This window comes from Columba livia, chromosome 23 (assembly GCF_036013475.1).
Source record: "Columba livia isolate bColLiv1 breed racing homer chromosome 23, bColLiv1.pat.W.v2, whole genome shotgun sequence".
In the NCBI taxonomy this organism is placed as follows: Eukaryota; Metazoa; Chordata; class Aves; order Columbiformes; family Columbidae; genus Columba; species Columba livia.
The window spans coordinates 1,523,386-1,548,913 of NC_088624.1; the positions used below are offsets into that span (position 1 = coordinate 1,523,386).

The window sequence follows — 25,528 nt, forward strand, 5'->3', positions numbered from 1 at the left end:
ATGAAGTTTAGCAAAGTTGACAAGAAACAGGAGGGAAAAAACTAAATGTTTGATATAGCATTACACAAGAGTTAGGGAACTGTAGTATGTTGTACAGTAAACATGAAGTAATCAACTACAGCTCATTCTAATTAACAAAAAAGAGTGTAGCTTAGTTGGGAGTGAGTGAATTCCCCATGCAAAGTCCCTTCCCTGCAGGCTTGCCTGAGAGCAATGTTGAGGAAAAAAAAAGATCAAAAGGATAGCTCAAGGCTCTGAAAAGAACTATACATGTATTTCTGGTCTACGGTATCTATGCAGTTTGGCAAAGATAACAAATTCCCTTGCAACTTGAATAGTTTTAGCTACTTTTGTGCTGAATCTCAAGGAAACCAGTGTCCTCACCAACCAGCTCCCCTGTCACCTACAGCCCTAGGGGGGGTCTTGTCAGGCTCCCACCCTGCGGGGACAGGCCATTCGTGAGGGGTTTTTTGCACTTGGCGGGCAGCAGCACCCCGGGGGCTGAGGGGAGGACGAACCCCCTGCCCGTCCCGCCTGAGGCGGGCGGGCCGGTCCCCTGCGGCGGTACTGGCTTAAACACCCCCTCTGCTCACCTCCCTGCTCCCCTCAGGGCAGCCGGCGCTGAGGGGACTGGACGCCCCGGGCGCTGCGTTTGTACCAACTCCGCTCACAGATGCCCCGGCCGCCATTTTACCTGCGGCGGCGCCGCCACTTGGCCGCCAGGGGGCAGCGCCGCGCAGGCGCTGTTGCGCCGCAACCCGCCATGTCGGACAAGATGGCGGCGGCCGCGGCCTCCCCTCAGCAGCAACCGGGTCCCGGCCCGCCGGCGGCGGACGCGGAGGGAGGAGGTTCCCGCGGCGGTGGGGTGGATGGGGAGGCCGAAGCGGAGGAGTTCGGGTGCCCCGCTCATTGCTCCGACTTGGCGTGGCGGCAGAACGAGCAGCGCCGCCACGGCCTGTACTGCGACATCACCCTGGCGTTCGGCGGCGGGCGGCCCGGGCCGGCCCGCGAGTACCGGGCGCACCGCTCCGTCCTGGCCGCCGCCACCGAGTACTTCACGCCGCTGCTCTCGGGGGGATTCGCGGAGTCGCGCTCGGGCCGTGTGGAGCTGCAGAAGTGGAGCTCGGAGGGCGGCCCCGACCCCGACACGGTGGAGGCCGTTATCGGCTTCATGTACACGGGCACCATCCGCGTCAGCCCCGGGAACGTCCATGAGGTGCTGGAGATGGCGGACAGGTGAGGGGGCCCGCGGCGTGGGGGACGTTTAACGAAGGAATGTGGTTTTTACAACTGATCTGGCACCTGACCCCGGCAGGGGGGAGGGCCTGACAGACATCAGGCTGTGGATCCTGAATGTAAAACAAAGTCTCTTCGAACTAATCCCAGAATGCAAAATGATGCCTGTATTTAAAAAGTTAAGCTAGGGGGATGGGTAGCCTAAGAGCCAGGAATCTGTATTTTAAGTAAATCAATGAGGAGAGAGGGTTGTTAGAATTAAATGAATGAGACAGGTGAACCGAGGCACCTGGTGTCTCTGAGCCCTGCGGTACCAACCACTGGGGAACAGGGGAGGGAATTTGCGGCCGGGATTTGGCTTTTTGCCCTGTTCTGTGTGCCGACCTTTTGGTAGAACGCCCTGTCTTGCAAAATTGTTAATAAAATACGCTTGGGCCTATTGGCAACAGGATTGTTTCCTGTGGGGGGGCTGCCCGCGAGGGGCCCCGCGGTGCCCGGCACGCAGCGTCACCCCTGTTCGTTTGTTCCGCAGGTTTCTGCTGACCCGGTTGAAAGAGTTCTGTGGGGAGTTTCTGAAGAAGAAGCTCAACCTCTCCAACTGTGTCGCGGTTCACAGCTTAGCCCACATGTACTCCTTGAATCAGCTGGCGCTCAAAGCTCAGGACATGATCAGGAGGAACTTCCACAAAGTTATCCAAGATGAGGAGTTCTACACTTTACCTTTTCACCTCATCAGGGACTGGCTCTCGGACTCGGAGATCACAGTGGACTCTGAAGAAATCCTCTTTGAGACCGTTTTGAAGTGGGTTCAGAAAAACCCTGAGGAAAGAGAGAGGTACTTTGAAGATCTCTTTAAACTGCTTAGATTGTCTCAAATGAAACCCACTTACCTTACTCGCCACGTCAAATCTGAGAGGCTGGTGTCGAGCAACGAAGCCTGTGTTAAATTAGTGTCTGAAGCCGTGGAGAGTCACGCCTTGCGGTCTGAGAACTTGCAGTCTGGTAATCTACAACATTCCGCTTGTCCTGTAGCGTTGCTGCCGCGTTTCGGACAAAACATGGATGTCATTATGGTGATCGGTGGCGTGTCGGAGGGAGGAGATTACTTGAGTGAGTGCGTAGGGTATTTCATCGATGAGGATAGGTGGGTAAACTTGCCGCACATACACAATCATCTTGACGGACATGCTGTTGCTGTGACGGAATCTTATGTTTATGTGGCTGGCTCCATGGAACCAGGATTTGCCAAGACTGTCGAAAGGTACAATCCAAACAGAAACATTTGGGAGCAAGTCTCAAATCTAATAACTAGAAAACATTCTTTTGGCCTTACTGAAGTGAAAGGAAACTTGTACAGTATTGGCGGACATGGCAATTTCAGTCCTGGCTTTAAAGATGTGGCCATTTATAATCCCGAACAAGACAAATGGCTGAACCTGGAGTCAGCACCAAAGATCCTTCGTGATGTCAAAGCTGTTTCTGTAGAAGACCGGTTCGTTTACGTCGCTGCTCGTACCCCAGTTGACAGTGATAGTGAAGACGGATTGAGGGCGGTTATTATCAGATACGATGCTGAAACAAGGCAGTGGCAGGATGTGGAGTCTCTGCCGCTCATTGATAATTATTGCTCTTTTCAGATGTCGGTTGCTAACACAAATTTTTACCATACGGCATCGTGCTGCCCCAAGAGTTACCCTATAGATAATGAGGAAGCCAAGGTAAAGATCTCTGGCAGGGCCTCAGACGAAATCCTGGAGAGCTTACCCCCAGAGGTTCTTAGCATTGAAGGAGCAGCTATTTGCTATTATAAAGATGATGTTTTCATCATTGGGGGGTGGAAAAACAGCGACGATATTGACAAACAGTACAGGAAGGAGGCTTATCGTTACTGCGCGGAGAGAAAGCGCTGGATGCTTTTGCCTCCTATGCCCCAGCCTCGCTGTAGAGCAACAGCCTGCCACGTGAGAATCCCCTTCAGGTGCTTGCAGGGGACACAGAGATACCCTATGCCACAAAACTTAATGTGGCAAAAAGACAGAATAAGGCAAATGCAGGAAAGGCAGATGCAGGAAATACACCGGCACTCCCTGAGCTTACGGCGACTGCCGCGCTCGCAGATTGAGTGCTAGTTTCTGGAATATCACTCCTCCTGATGAGGCTAGGAAATACCGTGCTAAACCGTTTTGTTAGGCTTCATATGTCTTTATAAGATGCATAAAACCAGCATCTTCTGTGTATTGAAAACTAAGAAGCTCAGAAATTGAGGGTGGATGGGAATTGAGAAGCTAATGTGAATCCAACGGTGTTACTAAATGGTGCCCAGGGTGAAAGTGTGGCCTGTAGTGGGCTGTGAAATATCTCCAGGAACATAAAGTCTGTTACTTGTCTCTTCAGATCTTTGTTTTCAAGGATTTCTGTAGAGTCAGTCTCCAGCAGTTCTATTTTGAAAATCAAAGATCTCAATCATTTAGCGGTTACATTTGTGTGTGCTTGAAAGCACGGTTTTTATTTGCACTTACATATTGACATTCCTTTCATTCTCTCCTCAGTGACTAAACTTAACATATATTTGGTGTTAGTGTACTCAGCTTTCCCGAGTTGGAGGCAAGTTCAATAGTTACAACTGTGTATGAAAACAAAAGCACAATCTTCCTTTATAAAATTACTTCGGGCTGTTTCTGTGTATTCTGCATGTTTTGTACCTGGGTGTTCTAGCAAGGTTGCAGAGTTTGTTTATGAGCGGATGGCTGGTAGAACATCACACTTGCTGAAACAGAGAACTCGAGGGCAGTGGATTTTTTTCATGCGTATCTGCGGATGCTTTGGGTTTGTTTGACAGCTTCACCAGAAACCTGGGTGAACAATCAGCTTGCTAAAAGGACTGAAAACCAACGAAGTAGCCACCTGCCGACATTGACAATTCATTTCTGTCGGTGTGGGTTAGTACGAATGAGATTATTTCCCAGTAAGGGGTTGAAACCTGAGCTACTTGTAGATCCTTTCTCAAACGTTGCGTGCATTTTAACTCTAGTGAAAAAGTGATGAGAAGAGCCCCAGCCTGTCTTTGACAATCAGTACCCTTTGCCTTTAGTGGTCTTTCCCCAGAGACTCACAGTAGCTGTGCCGCAGCGCTCCTTAACAAATAGGCACTTGGTGTTCCTCTCGAAGCCAGATAGTTGAGCTCTCATAGTCTCTAAATATGTTACTTCCCCGCTGGCTGTGGCGGTGAGATCTAAGCTGACTTCGATATCTCCTCCCGTGGAACAGAATGTGGAATATTTCCTTTAGAGTCTCAGCGGCTCGCGGTTCACTGTCCCACTGAACACTGCTCCTCCATGGCCTGAAGAGCTCCAGGACGCTTTAGGTTACTAGCGGATCCTTCCTACCTCCTTTTCTTCCCCATCCTTCCCTTCATTTGAATGTTCCAGGTTTTCACATGCAGCCTAACTCAGGATCATAGGGGAGTAACCAGGGTGTTCCTAAAATCGCGTAGACAAACATTGGAGAATCTGTTTACTGTCTCCGGCTCGTATGATGATTTGCTGATGGTTTTGATATGGACAACTTCCTTGCAAAAGAACTTCTAAACAGTTTGGTGTTTTGTTTTGTTTTTTAATTGTTTAGCTTTCTGAGCTGATACTTCTCATTTTCCAGTTCAGCAGGCACCCTAGATCATATCTGAAACACTGGGTAAGTCTTTCAACCACGTGGCGTGTAAAGGTTTCTCTTACGCGTATGTCCATTAATGCTCCACTTTGCAGTTCACTTGCCACTTTTGATATCAATAACTTGCCTTTTTGTAATAGAATAATCCTGGTTTAAAAAAAATATGGTAACAGTTTAGTCCCAGTTTACTCATCTATGGTAACTGTTGTATTTCATTTGCGTGTTGAATGGGCAGATTAACCTGTACGATACAAGCGAGGAAGTAGGCTAAGCTTGTTCAGGTTTAAGGCTGATGTTCAGAAGTGACTGTTAGAAATGAGCTCACGCAGGCCTGTAAGCGAGGGCTTCATCAGCGGAGCTCGGCCGTGAACTCCCAGTTTTGGCTGGAGTGGTTCAAGAATCACTGCCCCTGCAGCGGAGTTTGTCAATACGAGTGCTGAAAATGTCCCCCAGCTTTTGTACTAGACCCATGGATTTAACTTAAATTTCTAGGAGCTGATTTTAAGATATTTTACCAGACTTTGCACTGAAGCAACTGAGAAGGGTGTACGTACCCCATCCCGCTGACAGGCAGCTGAAGGATGGAGTGTGACACCACGACTCTGCCAAAGCCCTTTTGTCTGTCAACAAATACAGATAATTCGTAGGCAGAAATACAAGATTTAGTATTTCAGCTGGAATATGAACTAAACAGTTTAATGTGTGGCAGCATGCAACAAAGTCAGATGCAAGAACAAGCTTCTCGCAGGCTTTCAAAGTCCATATTGCACATAGTTTACTGAAAACATTCCACTCGCAGACAATGTCAAAACAGCTGAGTGTCTGGCCAGCTTGTCTCGTGAATGCCAGCGCTGACTGTATGTGATGCACTGTATCTCCATATGTTCTGTTTGCATGGTGAGTGATGGGCACTGTGAACTTGCTCTAACCTTTGCTATGCCGATTCTGTGGAATTTTCAAGTAGTTGGGGTTTGTTTTTTTAGCCTTGACTTCAAGTGGACCAACTGCATTGCACATGGTTTTTAACTGACAAGTCTTAACTATCCGTTGTACCACATGTAGGTGTTTGGAACAATTGCGTTATTGAGTCTGGCTGTAAGTTTAGCCCACTAACCTGTGAATCGCATCACAGATTCCTCGTGGCCCTTGGCTGCCGTGGCTTGCTGGGTGTGCATAAACTGGCCCTATAAAGGAAAGACTGGGAATTCTTTCCGTGGGGTTGGAGTGGCGAGTTAAACGTCAGTAAATCCTGGTGTGTATTCAGTATTAGGAGGCTGACTTTGGCCTTCCTAATGTAAAAGAACATCGGGTGGAGTTTTTCCTCCTCCTTACGACAATCATACGTCTCTACCTGTACTGAATACGTGCCACAAAATGCATGTTCCATGTCCTGTCTCTCTGCTCAAAATATTAGTGGGGTAGGTAGGACACATCCTCCCAAGCACTCAGCAGTCATCGTAGTAACTTCTAGGTGCCATATGTGTACATAATATTTTATAACTACGTGAATACTCTGTTAGTATGCTGGGTTTGTATGTATTTTTAATAAGACTCTCTTGCACATAGTAGGGTACCACTCCAGAAATGAAGAAAACATGCCAGCTTTTTAGCATGCATTGGGAATAACTATGCCAAGTATTCTGCTGTGCTATTTCAGTATCGTTTTTCTTCATTACAGTAAGTGTTAAAATCGGAGCTATTGGCTCAACTTGTTTGTCACCAAATAGTCTTATTGCTACTGACAAACTTGAGTCATGGAGAGTTGCAACTCTTTAGGTTATTTTTAACACAGCCTTGTAATAGTATGTTGTAACATTCAATGGGCTTTCAAAAAAGCAAGCTTAAAATAAGTGGTTTATGGCTTAGATTTACTTTCAGCTGTGTCCACATTCCATGAGGGTATAAATGATATCTCTAATTCGACAGTCCTGAGGGGAAGGCTGATAAAACAAGTGCTCCTGAGGATCTATTCCTGTTACTAATATGAATGTGAAGTGTGGAACTAAGGAGATGTTTGAAGACCATTAATAGCCAGATGCTCCCCGTAGGTGCGAGTCGCTGTGGATCACGGCAGCTCTGGTCTCCTGGCGCTGTTAATGTAACTTCAGCAGCTTTGCTTGGGGAAGCAGCATCCTGTACTTACTTCCAGTAAGGTAAAGTAGTGTGTGTGTATAGGCTGTTCGGAACAAATCCTACTGTAATGTTCTTTATCTTAAATACACTGTACTAAAGTTTATTGTAATAAGTGAATTAAATAAAATAAACCTTTTATTTCTCTAGCATTCTGTTGTACCTTTTCTTTTTGAAGTCGCTCTGGAGGCTGTGGCCGATTCATTCTGTGGCACCACAAAGTGTAAGTTTTAAATACTCATTATTCTTTTGGCCCGTATAAGTTGTTTTTATTTTAGAATAAGTGAATACATATACTTGCTGCTTGGAAGACTTTATTAGCTAAGCGGAGCTGTTTATGCGGGCAGGCTACTTGTTGAAGAAGTGAACCTCACTTCCTTTGAAGCTTCATCCACGTAAGTGTCTCGTCTGGCAACATAATCCCCGACGTTCGACAGACCCGGCACGACGCAGCAGCTCAGGGCGCTGCGGTAAATGCCCATGTCGTGAACGTCGTACCACTCGTTACTGTTTTCATCGTAACACTCCACGTTGAAAGTAGTGGTAAAACCGTTAAAGCCGCCAACCACAAACAGGAGATCGTCCACCACCTCGATGCCAAAGTTGCTGCGGGGATTGAACATGTTGGGGACCACGCGCCACGTGTTGGCCACGGGGTTGTAAGCTTCCACGCTCTTGAGCCGGTTGACTCCGTCGAATCCTCCCACCTGCGAATGCCAGACGTGCAGAGTTGAGATCGGCCTTTGCTCACCCGCTAATTTGGTTGGATTATTTTATGCACAAGTGAGATGGTGCCTCGCTGAGTTCAGTTTGAGCGCTGCTGAGGGCACATGAGCTCAAAACATGATGCTGGCTGATTGCGGACCGCTCCCTTGTTCTTTCTGGAGCTTCCAGAAGTTTTGTGCAACTGCCAGATTTTACACTTCTACGGAGTTTAAATGCAGTGCATGGATAAGATAAACAGGACCAAGCAAATGTTGTGTGCTGCTCATGCTCTTAGCAGCAGGAAACACTTTCTTCGCAGCAGCTGCTTAAAACAGCCCGTACATTTTTCATTACAAAAAGTGTGCAGGTGCTAATGTTCTCAACCATCCTGGCTCCAACTTTTCCTCCCTAAATCTCACATAACAAGCAAATAACCAGCCTGAAGATGTGGGAAATGCGGGTTAAGTACTCGAGTGCTGGGTGCTGGGGCAGAGGTGCCGCCTCTCCCTTACCGCATACACTTCGTTCCCATACGCGATCACACCTACTCCGCTTCTTCTGCTTCGCATGGGCGCTATGAAGGTCCATTGATTTTTCATGGCATCGTACACCTCAGCTGTGATCAGGCATTCGTTGCCGTTGAACCCACCGCATATATACACCTGATTACAGGAGAGAAAACAAAGTGTGAACGGAGCAGTTATTTTTTTGGTGGGAGAACACACTGAAGAGAAAATGAGCCGTGTGGCTGGATTGTTCAGGTTCTATTGTTTTTAATGGGAATGGTTCTGTCATCCCGGGTTTGAAGCGGTAAAAGTGCAGCGAGTTATCCAGGCTGCAGGATTTAGACTGTTTATGTCCTGAGCTGCGTGGGTATTCCACTTGTGGCCAGGAAAAGTCCCTCCGGCACCAAGTGGGAAACAGCTCTGCAAGAGTTTTGGCCCTCCCGTCATATCTCTGCCACACCACTCAGTTGCCGCCTCTTCGAGAGCTTTTTATCTGTAGCTCCAGGATTTAATACACAAGGTTTACATGAGCTTTCTCCCTCTTTGTTTTAAATGATTCATACTTCAGCTGCTTTAAATAACCCCACGGTCCGTTTACCTTCTCGTGCAGCGTGGTCGCGCTGGCGTCGCTTCTCTGCTCGTGCATGGGGGCGATGAGCGTCCACTGGTTCGTCTCCGGCTCGTACCGTTCTGCCGTGTTGAGGCGCATGTACCCGTCGAACCCTCCCATGGCGTAGATGTATTCGTTGAGGACGGTGACGCTGACGTAGCAGCGCCGCGAGTGCATGGGCGCGACCTGCTGCCACGTTTTCTGCAGCGGGTCAAACCGCTTGACGCTGTTGAAATAATCCACACTGTCGAACCCCCCGATAACGTAGACAAAGCCTTTCAGGTAAGCCGTGCCGTGGTAGGCGAGGGGGCTTTCTTGCTCGCACGTGACGTTCACCCAGTTGTCTGCGCGGGTGTCGTACGTCTCGATGGCGTTGGTTGGGCTCCCCCCGCTCCAGCCTCCGATGGCGAACAAGACGGCGTAAGGCAGGCGAGGCCGGGTGAGCGGGTTGCTGAAGTTGGTGAAAGATGGGCCGTGCATGTTGAGGTTGTACATTTCTGTCAGCGCGTTGATGATGAGAAACTTGCACTCCTCGTTGTCCTTCACGTAATCGTGTCCTTTGACGTTGTTCATGAAGTAATCTGCTTGCATCAGTGCCAGGCGAACCTGGAAGATGCAAAAAGGAGGTTAGAACGTTAACACAGATGGTTTACGCCTTGGTGTCCTCTGTGGGCTGATCCAATGCTAGATGGCTTTGCTTTCAGGTTAGTGTTGTCTAACGCTTATTAGAGGACCAGGGAATGAAATGTGTAGTTTTAACTGGTCCAGAAGGGTATAAATCGTTTGATTTTGCAGCAGGGAGTCTGCCAGTGCCCCGGCACGGTGCTTTTATTTGCATAGTATAGCTTGTCTAGGCAAATGCTCGTAAACTTTGTGTATGCAGAGATAACATCGTCCCATGTGAACTTGGGCCCTTCCTGGATGTGAGGGACAGTTAAGCTCTAAACATAAGGAAACCTACACTTAACAGCTCTGCCCCAACCCCAGCGCGGGATCTTTGCAACAACCTAACGCCCTGAAAACTCGTTTATTTGCGAGCAGCGTTAGGAGGCTGCGCTGTCCGGTCCTCCACCCGTGCCCAGGTGGTGACGGCGCTAACCCTGCTCAGCAGGTCTGCAGTGTGCTTCCTCCTCTTCTCCGGCTCGTGACCGATCCATTTCAGAATGGCCTCGAACACGGCGTCTTCTTGTTTCACGTTGAGCTCGTCCTTCTCGATGATGTGCTTCAGTTCGTCGGCGGAGAGGTCTAGGAACTCGGTGGACACCTTGTAGATGTCCTCGAAGTGGTGGAGGATGAATACATAGGCTGCTTCTCGTAGGTCGGGACAGTGGTAATAATCTGTGAGTCTACAGATGCCGATGCAGTTTTCCAAGCATAGCTGGGATTTTAAGAACTCGCAGCACAGTCTGATGATGCCCATGATGTTGAACTGGTCTGCTGCAGTTAACAAACTCTCCACGTTGTCGACCGTGATCGGTACGATCCTGGTGTAGGCGTACTCGATAATGAGCCTCATCATTTCAGGTGTAGTTCCAGGGATTTTATATAGTATTTTATCTGCATTGTTCCAGCTGCTGGTGAACAAAGCCCTGAAAAAAACAACACAGCACTGGGAGAAAAAACACCTTTACTGTGTCAAACCCTGATCCATTATTCCCTGTGCCTTCTTGCCTGGGCACCAGTTTGGGCAGTAGCCAGGTGGGGAGGCCATGTAGTTTATTAATTAATGTTTTACTAGCAGGTTGTTTCAAAAAGGAGCCACAACCTGTGGCTGTGGGCAGAGAGCAACAGGGTGAGCGGTCACCTTGCTTCAACAAGATTACCAGAGAATAACGGTGTGTGGGGAAGGAAAACCTCCCGCCCGATGGCAGGTAAGCCAGGCTGGCCACGCTCCCCGTCCCGCACCGCATCCTGGGCTCATCAGACACCGCTTAGGTGTTGGGTACTGGGTTCTGGATTAATTCTGGTGTCCAGCCAGATACCAGGACTATGGGAAGCTGCTGGATGAGAGTTTTAGAGCTGATGCAAGCACTGGAGATGCACTAAGGTGTGTGACACAGACTAGGACGTCCTGTTTGGAGCACTGACCTGAAATAGTGACTGCAGCTACAGAGGATGTTCTTGTGAGCGTTGAATTCGGTGCCACCCACGCTGATGATCACATCACAGAGCTTCCCTTCCAGGCGAAGCTCGTTGAAGATGGTGCAAGCCATGGCACTCATCTTCCGCTCCATGTATGAGGATGAATAGCCGGTGGCAGCCAAGTGATCGCCCATGTTGAAGCGTGAGACAGTGGAAGGTGCTTCTCCCTGAGGTGCTACGGGCGTTTGGCTTTGCCCTCCTTCTCTGAAAACCCAGTCTGTCTGGTGGTTCTGGAATATGCCCCATAATGAGATCACAGACGGGGGGGGGACGCCGGATGGGCTGCACGCCCCTCTGCATGGAATGGGGTGCTGGTCCCCTGGCTCCCTCGCTCCTCAGCCTTCGCTTAACCACAGCACACACCTAACTGCGCCCTGTCTGGCCGCCCTGAGCAAAACCAGCCCTGTGATCCCCCTGCAACTTCTAAATATTACTTAGCCTGGGTATCAAGCTTAGATTTTGGCACCGACTGCTTCTGCAGTGCCCTTGTAGTATAGCAGCTCACACAGGAGGAAGCTGAGACATGGGCTGGCTAAAATCAGTGATGAAGCTGCAAACGCTGTCCCTGCCATGTCTGCTGCTGGTTTGGAGGGGTGGAAGGTGGGGACAAGGAGAGCAGAGCAGGGCGAGAGGGCCCCATCCTGACTGCTCTGCCTTCACTCATGGCCAACCGCTTTTCGTTTGTGCTCTGTCACGTCTGTAGGTAACGCGGGTGCAGCACCCCTGCGATTGTCCCACCACAGCGTGGAAAACAGTTCGGACTTTTCATGTTACTGTCGGTGTGGGCTTTTTTTTTCTTTTCCAAATTAAATTGAGTTTTGCCGTAACTACTTATTTGGTTGTTTTAATCCTTTCTCTTTCGCCTTCCTGGCTCGGAGCGCGTTGCAGAAGAAACGCGACCGCAAGTCTCGGTACCAGGAGGCGCTCGGGGCGGACCCGGGACAGCCCCCGGTCCCGCCCCCGCTCCTCCCGCGGCTGCGCGGCCCCGCCGCCTCTCGGCCCTTCCCGGAGCGGAGCGCGATGGTGAGACCGGGGGCTCCGGGACCCGCGACCGGGGTTATAAGGAGCGTGGACCGGGCTGGGGAGCGGGAACCCGGGATGGGGAAGCGGCCGGTGATGGGGGAGCAAAGGCTGATTCCGAGCGAGCAAGGTTTGGGGAGCACAGCCCTGGGGAGCAATGTCCTTGTGGAGCAAGGTTTGGGAAGCACAGCCCCGGGGCAGGAGGAGACAGGGAGCACAACCAGCATGGAGAGCAGAACCGCATCGGTCCCCCAGGAGCTGTGTGGGAACCCAGGGGCATCACTTAACAAGGGGGGGGGTCTCTACCTGCAGGTGCCCGAGCTGGAGAAAGCCACGGTGCGCATCCGGCAGCTGGAGCGCGTGATGGGGATAATCCGCTCCATCAAGGCGCAGGGGAGGAACAAGCTGCAGGTACGGGCCCGGTTTGGCTCTGGTTGTGGTGGGGCTGGCGCAGCTGAGAGCAGGTGATGCATCGGTCCTTGTCTTCAGCTGCCCCCCCTTCCTCAGCCTCCTCGGCTGTGGGTGGCTCTTCCAACCCAAGGAAGCACCTTCTGCACGATTTGCAGAGGGAGAAGCCCCAGATGAGAGGGAGGATGGGGCTGTTTTTCTTGTCGAGGTCCAGGCTGGTGATTCTCCCTGGATGGACTTTTTTCTTCCCTGTTATGCAAGCTATAAACATAAGCCAATCCCCAAGCCCCCCCGCTCCACCCACAGCAATAAGTCAGCAGGATTAAGCCATTTGGTGCTGATAAGAGTGCCGGGCTGGGAGGAGTGCTGGCTGTCTCAGATGAGGACATTTGCTTCACGGCTGACAGGAGTGTCCCTGTCCCTTGCTGTCCTGTGTCTGCACCCTCACATGAGATGCACCAGCGCTGGGTTTGCATCCTTGCTGGCAGCAGCACCCTTGGCTACATAAGGCAAAGGCAGAGTGCGCTGGGTCATGCACAGATTTGCTCTTCTTTCACCTTCCAGGTCATTTCAGACTTTGACATGACGCTGAGCAGGTTCGGGTGCAACGGCAGGCGCTGCCCCACTTCGCACAGTGAGTTGCAGCCCTTGTTTTTACTGCGGCTCATTCTGTTTTCAGTGTTTGTGTTCTCAGTCCCTGTGGCTCCTGTTATCCTCTCCTCCCTCCTTTGCCAAGCCTGACCGCTCCATCTCATTCTTTCTCGGTGCAGCTCTGGGCTCCAGCTGCTTGTGGCTTTTTTGGGAAGAGCTGGCACTGAAGATGCAGGATAGCAGCTTTTTAAAAGCCTTTCTATGCTTCTGGGCTACAACGTTAGCATTTTATTGTCTTTACAGATATCCTGGATAACAGTCGTGTTATCAGTGAGGATGGCAAGAAGAAGGTAGGTGCTGCTTTGCAAGGCTCTGCTTCTTCGCCCTGGTTTTTGTCCCTGTCACCCATCACCAGGCGGTTGTAGTGGCCCATGTCACAGCTCTCCAAGCTGCAGGTGTCCAGCCTGCGTTTCAGGCAACGGTGATGGAAGGGGAAGTTAAAAAGGGAAATTTAATTTGCATGCTCAGCCGTGGGCATTTTTGGTCAGATACGAAGAGGAAGGGTGTATGTGTGTGCAGCCCTGCGTGCACTGTTTGAAGCAAGGTGAGACAGCCAGGCTGCTGGAGGGTTAATGCTTCCGAGAGCTCCAGGTTTGCTCGGAGTAAAGTTGCTTAATGCAACAGGTTTGGTGCATTTTTCATTAGGAAATGAGATGCTTTAGAGGAATTTAGAAGTGCTTTTTTTGTTGTTCATAGTCTCTTTAGCTGCGATGTTCACTCAGTTCTTTTTCCATCTTTACGACGCTCCAGCTGAAAGATCTGCTGCACTATTACTATCCCATTGAAATCGATCCCAACCGGACGCTGGAGGAGAAGCGGCCCCTCATGGTGGAGTGGTGAGTGCTCCTGTGTGATGGGCTTGACCTTGAGATGGCAACTTCTTGCCCCTGAGGGCTACAAGACCCAAGGCTTGAACTATCTCTAGGCTTGACAGCAATACCAGGAAGTTTTAGTTGTTGCTTTTCTGGCTGCCCTAAGGCTGCTGCCCAGGGAGCTCACTCTGCTGCCTTCCCTTAGGTGGACCAGGGCCCACGAGCTGCTGTCACAGCAGAAGATCCAGAAGGGTGACATCGCCCAGATCGTCAGAGAATCGGACGTGATGCTGAGGTACGAGCTCGGGGTTCGGCTGCTTGCGATCACCGTGCAAGCTCCTTGTTTTCATGCACAGTGCGCACAGCGTGGCACATGCAAATCCCCCTTCCTTCCTGGGGCTGAGTGCTGGTCGTGAACGAGCCCAAAGTCAGCGCCACAAGCAGCAGCCTGAGCTCGTTCCCTGACCACAGGCTGCTCCTTCCTGCTCACAAACCGCTTCCAGCTCCCTCGAGTCTTGGCGAGGAGCGGCCGAGGGGCCGGGCGATGGGCAGAGCTCCCTGTCTGCAGGGGAGGGGGCGGCGCGCAGCTCCCCTCTTCCAGGAGAGGTTTGTTTCTCCATGCACTGTAACTACTGGGTCTTATCCAGCCCCTTCGCTCAGCATCACATTTCACCCGTAGCACAAAAATGTTGTGCTAAGCTTGCTGTTAAAGCTGGCCTTGGCAGCAGTGGTCCTAAAACTGGCTCGGGGAGCCTTGGTTTGAAGGAGCTGCCTGTCTCGGGGAGGAGGTGGTACCGTAAGTCCAGGTTTTCACAAGCTCCAGTTCCCCTTCTGCACAGGAATCGTGTCCTGGCAGACTGAGGCTGTTACACATTGATCTAATCGTCCTCACAGCCATTCTGACCAGTCACACATCTCTAACATACGGCTGGCAGCTCCGCTCCCGGGGGCTGTGCAGACACCTCGCGCCCCCACTGACGAGCTGGATGCGATCAGGAGATGCTGAGCAAATTATTCCTGTGCTGGGTCGCTGCTCCCAGGAGGGACCTGGGCTCTGCTGCACGCCCCTTGAACACACCGCGAACGCCACAGAAATGCTGGTGCCACAAAAACCTCGTGCTTTTTGCGCAGAGCTCACGCGTGTGTTTGTCTTTGGGAGGTCCTGGGTAGAAATAATGAGCCTTGCAGCCCACAGGACACCAGGCACCTCGCTGGTAACGCAATATGTGTAACGGGCACTTCTGCTCTAGGGATGGATTCCATGAATTATTTGATCAGCTGCATAAGTACAACATCCCCCTGTTTATCTTCTCTGCTGGTGTCGGTGACATCCTCGAAGAGATTATCCGCCAGGCCAATGTCTTCTATTCAAACGTCAACGTGGTGTCCAACTACATGGACTTTGATGATAACGTGAGTTGCTGCGTGGTGTTCGTGTGGTGTGCTTGCAGAGAGGAGGGTTGTTGGGCTGGAACTGAGGGCTGCAATATGTTTCATAGAGACACAGCTGGGTTAATAGCTGCCTGTTAACATTTCTAAGGGATTGCGACCTGTTGCCACTGTAGCAGCCCCCTGAACATCACTACTGGGGGTGTTAAAGGTTCCCCTGTCCTCCCCAAGGGCTGGATCAGCGGTGAGAGGGAGCAGAGAAGAGACAAGGCAAGCAAGCAGGGCGCAGGAATAGCTGAGCATTGTGATCTCGGGGACTCCTCACCTTTCAAACTTGCTTTTTGGTGGCACAAAGGACGCTGCCGGCTCCGCATCCAGCGCTGGGGGCTCCATCCTGACGCAGGGTGAGGATGGAGTTAACTGAGCACAGCAGTCTCTCCCGATCTGAAGGCCAGATGTCCTTTGAAACAGCCTGGAAGGCTTTTGTTGATGTACTAAAGGCTGAGAAGTCCCAGCGCACATCAGAAAATGGCACGTCTCTCACAATGCAGCCCTCTGTTCCCGCGGGCGGTGCGCTGGGACAGGCAGTCCTGGGGAAGCGTGGGACAGCGTGACAATCCCGCCTTCCGCGAGGGCTCCGCAGCTTTCCGGGGCAGGACAGAGCCCCGACCGAGGTCTCCAGGATCCCCATCCTTTGTGTTTGTTCTCGCCATCTGGGAAGGGCTCTCTCTGCCAAAGGGGACTTTTGGGGACTGTCTCCGGGTGTTTCTTGGCTGCTGGGTTTCCAGACTCCCTGGGGGTGTCTCTGGGATGAGAGCTGCTGCCCTGTGAGCATCATCCCCGTTTGCCCATTCCAGACAGGGTCCCGAGGCTGCGGCACAGCGGAGGGATTGCTGTGGGATCACTTTGTCTGTCCTGTTTGCACAGGGAGTCCTCACACATTTCAAGGGACCTCTCATCCACACCTACAACAAGAACAACAGCGTTCTGCAGGGCACGGAGTATTTCCAGCAGCTGAGCACTAGGACGAGCATCATCTTACTGGGGGACTCCATGGGTGACCTGACGATGGCAGACGGCGTTCCCAGTGTAGAGAACATCCTCAAGATCGGCTTTCTCAATGACAAGGTGGGTGCGAGAAGCAGTTTTCTTGCTTCCCTGCCAGCCTTCCCCAGGTGTTGAGGGGCAACAGAAAGGGGCAGACAGCTGCCCAAGTCATTTGGGGGCTGCAAGAGATTCATATGAGCTGCCATGGGGTGTGTGGGGGGAACTGGGGGGTGTCTGCAGAGCTCCCAGTGCACCCAGGCCATTGTCAGGGTGGTTGTTGACCCCTCTTTTTGGTAGCACTGAGAGATGTGAGGGTTGTGGGTGCAGCATCTCCATTTTCAGCGGCTGGTGTTGACGATCTCCTCTCTGTCCCGGTGGCCGCTCTGCAGGTGGAGGAGCAGAGGGGGAAATATCTGGATGCCTACGACATCGTCCTGGAGAGCGACGAGACGCTGGATGTGGTCAACGGGATTCTGCGGTACATCCTGACCGAGACGTGAGCTGGGGAGGCAGCGTCCCACCTCCAGCCGCCCAGCGAGGCGCTTGGGCAGCGAATGTCCTTCCCTTGACAAAGCTGGAGTAGGTCTTGTGGTGCCTGCTGGGCTCCATCCTGACGCCGGGCAGGCTCCCTGCCCTGGTTCTCATGTGTTGTGCACATCCCGACCTCATTTAACCCCCTTTGTCAGCCCTGGGGCAGGAGGGGTGAGATGGAGGAAGGTTCCCCACTCCCTTTACCCCACCTGTGCCCGGCTCTTCCTCATCCTATGTGGACTTTATCCCACTCGGATTTCATCCCTGCCACCGCTGGAGGCCACAACAAACCATTTCACGTCTCAGGACAAGATGTTCTGTGTTTGCTTCAGCATTTGAGCACAGAAATGGAGGTGGTTTGCTGTGGATTGAGGACAGATTTGTTTTATGGAAGCTGTTGAGTTTTACCGTGTTCCTGTCTAAGAAACGTCTTGTCCTGTTTTCTGTGGGCTTCCAAGTGCCTGGGCTGGGTGGCCCTGCCAGACATAGCATCGCCCACCCTGTGTCCCCGCAGCTCCCCAGCCCTGCTGTCCCTCTTGCTCCATTACAGCTCTTGCTATTAAAAACAAAGGCTTTTCCAGTCACCCCTGCATCCCGTGGAGCTCATCTGCTGCTGCTGCACAACGCAAGAAGTAAGTTTGTCTGCTGGGGGTTTGGGTGGCAGCGAGCTGGGTGCTCGGAGCAGCGCGTTTGTAGCCGCGGGTGTGGGTGGGGAGAGGCCGATGGCAGCAGTTTGCTTTTTAACGAATATTTTAACTAACTGCCCTAAACGTCTGGGCCGATCCTGGGTTTGGCCATCACTGCCTTCCACGTTGTGGATGAGTAAATGAGACTCGTGAAGGTATCTCCCTGTTGAAATAAAACGGTTGGCTGGAGCTGGGCCACGGGTGCTTTGTACCCGGGGCCGCGGAGCTGCGCCTGGAATCGCTGTTCTCCCTGGGGCTGATGCTGCCGTCCCCATCCCTGCCGGTGCCCAGCGGGGCTGAACCACAACCCGTCTTTGCTGGAGGGTCCCAGGAGATGAATTGTGGTTTTTCTCTCTCCTGCCTGACCCAGCGTGTGCTGGATGGAGCCTGAAATACCCCCGGGCACCGCGTTCCCAGGCTCTGCACCGCTGCCCGGACACGCAGGAGCGTTCCACGGCAAAGTAACCTGACACGAAGGCAAACTCCTTGGAAACCAGTAGAAATTATTTATTTGGTGCAAGGTAGAGGTTGTCGTTTGAGGGCTTCGCCCTGACCCTTGGCGCTGTTCTGTTCTTGCGTTTCTTTTCTCTCTGTCTGCGAGACGCTGTGCAAAAGCTTTTATGGCTGGTGGAGGTGTTGGAGCCGTGCTGGGCACAACTGGAAGACCTGAGGGCGCTGAGTTAACGAGCTGCATTTAGGCATCAAAATAAAATCGGGCTGATTTTTCTCAGTCACTGAGGGTGGGGAGGATGCGGATGGGGACGATGCTGCTTCCTGAGGGCCTGGGTGGGAGAGGTTTTCTGTTTGCCTTCTCCCAGCTGCCAAGGGGTTTGGTGGGTCCCATCCCTGCTGTTTAATGGGAGCCCAGACCTTCTGGAACAGCAGATGCCTGTGGGGTATCGGGGCTTCACCCCGATAACCTGAGCCCCCTCCAGCCTCTTGTCCCAGGGAGGGTGGCAGCAGAGACCATCCCAAAAGCTTTCTCTTGATTTCTAAAGAATTTTATACGTGTATATAAAAATACTCACATTAAAAAATCCCAACCCTAAACTACAAAATGCTGTGGTAGGAGTGGACGTGCAGTCGCTGGCTGGGGACAAAGGGGTCCGGAGAGGGGACATCGCTGCCCCAGCCTTTCCGTGGGGAGTGAGAGCAGGGAGGCCAAGCGGGTTTTGGTGGCGGGGGACACAGGACAGGGCTCTGGGGTCTGCCCCAGCATCCTTGGTCCTGTTCCATGGCAGAGGTGTCGCCTGCAGAGCCGGGGAGCACAGCGGGATGGGGAGGGAGTGGGAACACGGGCACTGCCATCCCCATGGGGTATCAGGGCTCCCAAGAGCGTGGGTGTTTCCTACCTTCTTGCCTGGGTTTATTAGCTGGGGGTTGGCGAGTTTTCCTGCCCAGGAGGAACACATCAAAAACCCTCAGTTAAATAATAAGGGGGGGAAAAGGAATCAAAATATGACACCCCCCCAGAGCTGGGGAGAGCCAGGGCAGGTTCCCGGGGAGCCGGTGGGGAGATCAGCCATGGCACGGCCGGGACAAGTCCTGTCTCCAGGGGACAGTGGGGTCTGCTCCTCAGAGCTCCTCGTGGATCTTCTCCTGGTCCTCGTCTGACTTCAGCTTCAGCTCCTCCGAGGTGATCTTCCCATCCTGGTTGCGGTCCTGGTTCTTGAACATGTCAGCGATGACTTTCTCCGGGTCGGAGCTGGGCATGAGACGGCCTTTCCCTTCCGCCACCTGGCTCTTGATGAAGGTGGAGAACTGCAGCGGGGAGAGGTGAGAGATGCAGCTTTGCTCCATGTGGCAGCGAGGACGGGGCAGGGACAAGAGCTGCCCTTGGTGTCCCTGCCCGGTCCCAGCCCTGCGCGCACCCAGCAGCGATGCTCTGGGCTGGAGGGTTTTCCTGCACAGCTCTCCAGGCTCCCAAGTGCCCAGGAAGCCCAGAGTGTCAGGGGTTGAAGGGCCCTGGAAAGCTCATCCAGTGCAATCCCCCCATGGAGCAGGAACACCCAGATGAGGTTACACAGGAAGGTGTCCAGGCGGGTTGGAATGTCTGCAGAGAAGGAGACTCCACAACCCCCTGGGCAGCCTGGGCCAGGCTCTGCCACCCTCACCAGGAACAAGTTTCTTCTCAAATTCAAGTGGAACCTCCTGTGTTCCAGTTTGAACCCATTGCTCCTTGTCCTGTCACTGGTTGTCACCGGGAAGAGCCTGGCTCCATCCTCCTGACACTGCCCCTTTCCATATTGATCCCCATGAATGAGTCCCCCCTCAGTCTCCTCTTGTCCAGCTCCAGAGCCCCAGCTCCCTCAGCCTTTCCTCACACGGGAGATGCTCCACTCCCTTCAGCATCTTGGTGGCTGCGCTGGACTCTCTCCAGCAGTTCCCTGTCCTGCTGGAACTGAGGAAAAGCAGAGCCCTCCAGGTGCTGCCCCCCAGGACGGGGTTCCCTGTACCCCCGCTTCCTCCTGCACCCCATAAACTCAGAGCCATCACTCACCTCATCGGCGGGGATCTCCCCATCCTTGTTCAGGTCCATTTGCTCATAGAGGTTTGCCGGTGGCTCCCCGTGCCAGATGAAGAGGTAGCCCTCGGGAACACCCTCCTCCATGGAGATCAGCTCCACCTCGAAGCGGAGCACAGCGCTGCCTGGCACCCCCCGGGCTGAAAGATACAAGCGAAGGTGGCTGCATCACAGGGGGAGCCCAGCAAAGTGATGCCACTGATGGGTAAAAGCCTCCCAGCCCCTCGATGGAGCAAAGGATGGGTTCAGGAAAGCAGACCCCCCCATTTGCAGTGCCCGGGCAGCCCCTACCTCCGCTCTCCCCGTGGCCCAGGTGCGGGGGGATGATGAGCACCCGCCTCTCTCCCACACACATGTTGAGGAGACCCCTGTTCAGGCCTTCGATCACCTTGTTGGTCCCCAGAGTCACCTCCTGGGGCTTCTCGTAGTCGTGGCTGCAGGAGGCACAGAGAAGACCACGCAGCTGAGAAAACTCCCCAGACCCAGCGGGCAGCCCCGCTGTGCCCCAAAATGCCATTCCTTCCATCCCGCTCTGCCCCAAAGCCCCACACCCTCCATCCTGCTGCACCCTGAGGTTCCACACCCTCACACCCCAAAACCCTGCACCAGCCATCCCGCGGTGCCCCCAAATCCTGCACAGTCCTGCTGCCCTGTGGCCGATGCTCCAGTGCCACCCGTTGCAAAGAGCTGATGATGCTCCCAGAGCTGCTCCGCTGTCCGTCCACCCCCCAGCTCAGCACCCCCCAGGATCCGGCCCTGCGAAGGAGAGGGGTGCTGGGGGGAGCACGCACGAGGAGAAGAGCTTGGTGCCGTCCAGCAAGGAGCAGTTGTAGTGGTAGCGGACGAAGTCTCTGTCGCGGGTGGTGACGTTGCAGCCCTCGGGTCGGTACACGGTCTCTATCTCCACCGGGTCCTCTGGGTTGTGGAAGTCGATGATGTGAACGTCAAAGATGAGCACGGCTGAGCCGGGAATTTTGTCCCCTGGAAGAGGAGCACAAGGAGAGCTGCTGGAACACCACGGGATGGTAAAAACCTTTACCTGTTTCTTCCCATGCCACATCCATCCCTCGGAGCCTTGGCGTCAGCCATTCCCCTGCCCACAATGCCCAGAGCCCTGGGGATGGTGGTGGCCCTCAGGGTGGGGAGCTGGCCCCACTTGGCCAGCACTTTCTTGATGTTAGACCCACATTGTGCTGGTACACGGGGCTGGAGGAGGGGATGCTGCAGCCCAGGGGTGCCGGACCCCCCAGGGCTGCCCTTTACCTGCTCCGTTCTCCCCGTAGGCCAGGTGTGGGGGAACAACCACCCGCCGCCTCTCTCCCACGCAGACCCCTTGCAGGCCCTGGTCCATGCCGGGGATGATGTAGCCCTTCCCGATGTAGGTGTTGTAGGTGTGATTGCGAGAGTAGCTGCAGAGAGAGAAGCCCCCGGTACCGTCATGCAGGAGACCCTGGCCCGTCAACCCTCAGCCCTGCACCCTAACCTGCACCCCTGTTCCCCCAGGGGCCAAACCTTGCTCCAACAAACAGGTTTTCTCTTTCTTAGCCTATTTCGTGCCCATTACCACCTTCTCCTCCAGCCTCTCCTTGCAGCCAGCATGGGGCAGGAGAAGACATGGGGGGGATCTCCCCACGCGGCCAGTTCCCTCCCCGCACCTGGAGTCGAAGAGCGTCCCGTCCATCAACGTGCCATTGTAGTGGTAGCGGACAAAGTCCCCGGTCACAGCCCTGCGCTTGCAGGACTCCGGCACCTCCAGGTGCTCCAGGAAGACGCCGTCCTTGGGGTTGTGGAAGTCCACCAGCAGCACGCTGAACACCAGCGATGCCTGTGGTGGGATCACGGTCCCTGGAGAGGGGACTCAGGTCAGTCTAGACAAGGGTCCTGATGCACCGTGAGGGGCTCTGTGCCCAGGGAAGGGGCCGGGCACGATGGGGCGATGCCCAACTCACCGTAGCCCTTCTCCCCGTAGGCCAGGAATGGGGGGATGATGATGCTCCTCTTCTCCCCAGCGCACATGCCCAGCAGCCCCTGGTCCATGCCCTTGATCAGCCAGCCCGTGCCCACATAGGTGTCGTAGGTGCCGTTCTTGCTGTAACTGGAGGGGTGGAATGAGGGGATTCAGCTTTGGGGCCATATCAGCTCCCCCTGGCTGGTTTGGGGGTCATGAAGCTGCCCCAGCCGGGGTGCAGAGTGGGGGAACGCAGGGAAGCTTCTCTGAATGGGGTGCAGCATGGGCTCCCGTGTCCTGCCCTAAGCCAGTGTCCCTTTGTCCCTGCCACCCTGGTGTCCCCAGCCCCACGGCAGAGGGTGCACCCGAGCTCCAGTGCCCCACATCCCGAGGCGAGGGTCCATCCCGGCGCCCCGTACCTGGAGTCGAAGGGGGTGCCATCCAGCAGCGTGCCATTGTAGTGGTACCGCACAAAGTCCGAGTTCTCCACCGTGCGGTTGCAGCGCTCCGGTTTGGACAGGGTGGTGATCTGCAGCTTGTCGTTCTTGTTCCAGATGTCCAGCATGACCACGTCGAAGTACAAGGTGGCATCCGGGGGGATCAGCCCCGCTAAAGGGCAGCAGCAAGGACAGGGCATCTTAGTGAGAGCAGCAGGGGCTCTGTCCCCCAAAGCCACGTGTGCCAGTCCCCAGGAAAGCAGCAGAGCCTGGGGGGGGGTAGGACCCCTCCTTCTCTTCTCAGGCACCGCTTGCCTTGGCTATTGAGTGCCCTGGCAATGGGGTTGCCCAACCTCCATCCCTGGGGGTTTGCTGCCTCTGTCCCCCCCCTCCATGCCGCAGCCCCTTACCCACACCGATGCTGCCGTAGCCCAGGTGGGGGGGCACGATGAGGTGTCGCCGCTCGTTCACGCACATGCCCTGCAGCCCCCGGTCCATGCCGGTGATCAGCCGCCCGACGCCCACCACGCCGGCCACCGTGGCCCCTCGGTCATAGCTGGGACAAAAGGACAGACCCCTCCGTGACACGGGGGCACAGGGCGAAGCCCCCAAAGCTGCTGGTGCTGGGGGGGCTCAATGCCAGCACCGAGGTGGATCCAGAGCCAGACCACCAGCCCTGCAAACATCAAGGGACGGTGCAGGGCTCTCGGGTGCTTGTGCACCCAGGTGCAAACAGCATTTCTGCTGCTTCCAAATCATTTTGCAGTTGGCACCTTTGGAGCTTTATGCTTCATTTTCAAACTGCACATTTGCTTTTATTTTTAAATATTAAAATACCCCAAAAAGCAACTGGGGAGGCTTCAGATATCTTGAAATCCTTCGTTTTAATGTGCAGCTCACACTTTCTCCTGGCAGCATGCGGCACAAGTCAGGACACGGAGTTATTTCAGCAGCGAATGTCCCCAGGCTCCCATTGCACCGGGGCTCGCAGCACTGGCAGCACACGGCTCAGCTACTTTCTCCCCCACACATGCTCACAAGAAATATAAGACACATTTAACCGGAGCAGAATCCCTTTGTTTTCTAGGGCTCTGAAAAATGCCGGTCCGGGAAGTTTTTGTTGGTGCACAGAGCCCCGGCACAGCCCAGTTTGTTCCTGTCCTTTCACCGTGTCCCTGATCCTTCCCTGCTCGCAGTGGTGCAAATCAGGGGCTGCACCGATGTAAACACCGATTTACAGCCAGCGTGAGCAAAGCAGGATCGGTGCACGGGCCGAGGAAAACTCAGACCAGCGGGAGTGAAGCCTCTTAGGTAATGAACGGGTTTAACCGCTGCCACGTTTCAAAGTGCTCGAAGTGTTTTCCCTGCCTGTGCAGCGCATGCAAATACATGTTTCTGAGGGAAAAATGTCTCACTTAGGGCCAAATCCTGCCCGTGCCTGAGATGGGTTTCCTTGGGGGTTCCCAGTGGGTAGGGGCTGCTGGAAGTGGGGTGCACAGGAGCTGCAGCCCTGGCTGCAGGGGGGACGGCTGCATGTGGTTCACTGGGGGACACACCAGGGACCCCCGGTCTGACACATGTCCAGGGCTCCCCGGGCTCACCCCAGCACCCACCAAAAGCCCTCCTTGGGGTCAGAGCCGCAGGACCCAGAGCTGGCCTGAGCGGGCAGCAAGCGGCTCCTTGGGGTGCAATGGGGTGACACCCGCGGGCTGGGGGGGGAAGGCATGCAGGGATCCCCTCCGCAGCGCAGGGCTGCCCGGGGCCGCATGCATTCGGTAAAGAGCCGAGGGCGATACCTGGAGTCAAACTTTTTGCCATCTTTAAAGGTCCCATTGTAGTGGTAGCGAATGAAATCCCCCATCTGGACTTCCCGCAGGCAGATTTTGGGGATATAGTATCTGTCTATCACCACGTCTTCCAAGGGGCCGGGGTCAGCCAGCCCTGGGGTCCCCAGGATGCTCAGCAGGAGGACGAGGCTGCCGGGGGCCATGGCGCTGGGACGCTGCTGCCGGCGGAAAGGCTCGGCGGGGGGAAGGCGGAGAGGTGGGGCCAGCCCCGCCGCCCCCTCCCGCGGGACGGGACGCCTGCCCAGCCCCGGCACGGCTGGAATTTCTGTACACGTGTACCCGGGGCCTGGCGCCGCGGCCTCGCCAGCCGCGCTCCCACCGGCATCGCCGCGACAATTCCCCCCAGCTGGCGGCAGCGGGACGGAAAAGTCGCAGCAACAAAGCTCCACGTCATGAGGCTTTCATTTTCTCTTTTTCTTCTTTTTTTTGGGGGGGCAGTTCCTTCTGCAAAGAAGAGCCGGAGATATTCGGAAGCAAGTTTGTGCAGCTGGAGTCCCATCCAGCCCGCTCGCTCCGGGTCCTAGCGCTGGCTGCGCTCCTCCCGTGGCCAAGATGCTGCTACTCAGTCCCTGGCAATCAGGCAGAGTAAATAGAAGCAATTAACTGTTTTAATAAGAGCTACCGCTCTTCGGTTTGGTGCCGACAGATCTTTTATTGAGTGGCAATGATGAAAAATGTGAAATTTCCCCTGTGACAGTCTTACACAAATAGGAACAGCACTAAATGCATGCACATCCCTGCTCCCCCAAGACCAGGAGATGGGCATCGTGGTGAGAACCCTTGGCGAGTCCCTGGCGGGAAATGTGACAGTCCATAAAGCCAAATCTGGCTTTTCTGGCTACTCCTGAGAGCAAAAGCTCAAGCAAAGTGATGTCGACTCCCTCAAGCCCAGCCCAGGGATGCTCTGCAGCTCCCCAGTAGCTTGGGGGGACTCGAGGCTCTTGCCATGGCACAGCAAGGTTGGGGTCTGACTCTGGGCAAGTGAGCACTTACTTAGGGGTGACAGCACCCCAGCCTGCATGCTATTGAGCTGCTTGTCCGCAGGGAGGTGCCGGGCACTGCTAACGGCCTCAGCAGCGTTCTGGCTCCTGCCAGCACCACTGTCCAGCCAGCAACAAAGCGCTGGGCTTGGGCTGGGGCCAGTGTGGCCATGCCAAGGCCTGGCGCAGTGTGGGCCTGGGATCTGGCACGGCACGTGTGGCCTCTGGCTTGGCACCAGCCAGCAGCAAACCC

The 25,528-nt window shown here is 54.2% G+C and overlaps 4 protein-coding genes across 4 annotated transcripts; 2 read left to right on the forward strand and 2 right to left on the reverse strand.

Moving 5' to 3' along the window:
* The first annotated feature begins 738 nt into the window (after positions 1-738).
* On the forward strand, positions 739-7,184 carry KLHL11 (kelch like family member 11). Its single transcript, XM_005513371.3, has 2 exons — positions 739-1,236; positions 1,769-7,184. The coding sequence occupies exons 1-2, from the start codon at positions 764-766 to the stop codon at positions 3,363-3,365; spliced, it is 2,070 nt and encodes a 689-aa protein (XP_005513428.2). The 5' UTR covers positions 739-763; the 3' UTR covers positions 3,366-7,184.
* KLHL10 (kelch like family member 10) lies at positions 6,195-11,799 on the reverse strand. Its single transcript, XM_005513370.3, has 5 exons — positions 10,942-11,799; positions 9,953-10,442; positions 8,842-9,459; positions 8,250-8,399; positions 6,195-7,739 (listed from the first exon to the last, which is right to left on the reverse strand). Exons 1-5 carry the CDS (start codon positions 11,127-11,129, stop codon positions 7,368-7,370), a joined length of 1,818 nt encoding a protein of 605 aa, XP_005513427.1. The 5' UTR covers positions 11,130-11,799; the 3' UTR covers positions 6,195-7,367.
* A 15-nt stretch (positions 11,800-11,814) lies between these two features.
* NT5C3B (5'-nucleotidase, cytosolic IIIB) lies at positions 11,815-18,597 on the forward strand. Its single transcript, XM_065039434.1, has 9 exons — positions 11,815-12,018; positions 12,328-12,426; positions 12,988-13,057; positions 13,318-13,364; positions 13,825-13,910; positions 14,092-14,181; positions 15,137-15,299; positions 16,203-16,403; positions 16,712-18,597. Exons 1-9 carry the CDS (start codon positions 12,016-12,018, stop codon positions 16,820-16,822), a joined length of 870 nt encoding a protein of 289 aa, XP_064895506.1. The 5' UTR covers positions 11,815-12,015; the 3' UTR covers positions 16,823-18,597.
* FKBP10 (FKBP prolyl isomerase 10) lies at positions 18,023-24,617 on the reverse strand. Its single transcript, XM_065039308.1, has 10 exons — positions 24,245-24,617; positions 22,859-23,004; positions 22,431-22,620; positions 22,013-22,158; positions 21,719-21,908; positions 21,327-21,472; positions 20,855-21,044; positions 20,355-20,497; positions 20,040-20,203; positions 18,023-19,300 (listed from the first exon to the last, which is right to left on the reverse strand). Exons 1-10 carry the CDS (start codon positions 24,436-24,438, stop codon positions 19,115-19,117), a joined length of 1,695 nt encoding a protein of 564 aa, XP_064895380.1. The 5' UTR covers positions 24,439-24,617; the 3' UTR covers positions 18,023-19,114.
* Between the last annotated feature and the right edge of the window lie 911 nt (positions 24,618-25,528).

Coding starts and splice junctions, on each gene's coding strand:
- KLHL11 (XM_005513371.3), top strand. CDS start 764: ATGTCGGACAAGATGGCGGCGGCCGCGGCCTCCCCTCAGCAGCAACCG. Junction 1,237..1,768: donor GTGCTGGAGATGGCGGACAG/GTGAGGGGGCCC, acceptor TTTGTTCCGCAG/GTTTCTGCTGACCCGGTTGA.
- NT5C3B (XM_065039434.1), top strand. Junction 15,300..16,202: donor ACATGGACTTTGATGATAAC/GTGAGTTGCTGC, acceptor CTGTTTGCACAG/GGAGTCCTCACACATTTCAA. Junction 16,404..16,711: donor TCGGCTTTCTCAATGACAAG/GTGGGTGCGAGA, acceptor GCCGCTCTGCAG/GTGGAGGAGCAGAGGGGGAA.
- KLHL10 (XM_005513370.3), bottom strand. CDS start 11,129: ATGGGCGATCACTTGGCTGCCACCGGCTATTCATCCTCATACATGGAG. Junction 9,460..9,952: donor CTGCAGACCTGCTGAGCAGG/GTTAGCGCCGTC, acceptor TGCATCTTCCAG/GTTCGCCTGGCACTGATGCA. Junction 7,740..8,249: donor ATGGGAACGAAGTGTATGCG/GTAAGGGAGAGG, acceptor TGGCATTCGCAG/GTGGGAGGATTCGACGGAGT.
- FKBP10 (XM_065039308.1), bottom strand. CDS start 24,438: ATGGCCCCCGGCAGCCTCGTCCTCCTGCTGAGCATCCTGGGGACCCCA. Junction 21,045..21,326: donor CTACGGGGAGAACGGAGCAG/GTAAAGGGCAGC, acceptor CTCCTCTTCCAG/GGGACAAAATTCCCGGCTCA. Junction 20,204..20,354: donor GGGCCACGGGGAGAGCGGAG/GTAGGGGCTGCC, acceptor TGTATCTTTCAG/CCCGGGGGGTGCCAGGCAGC.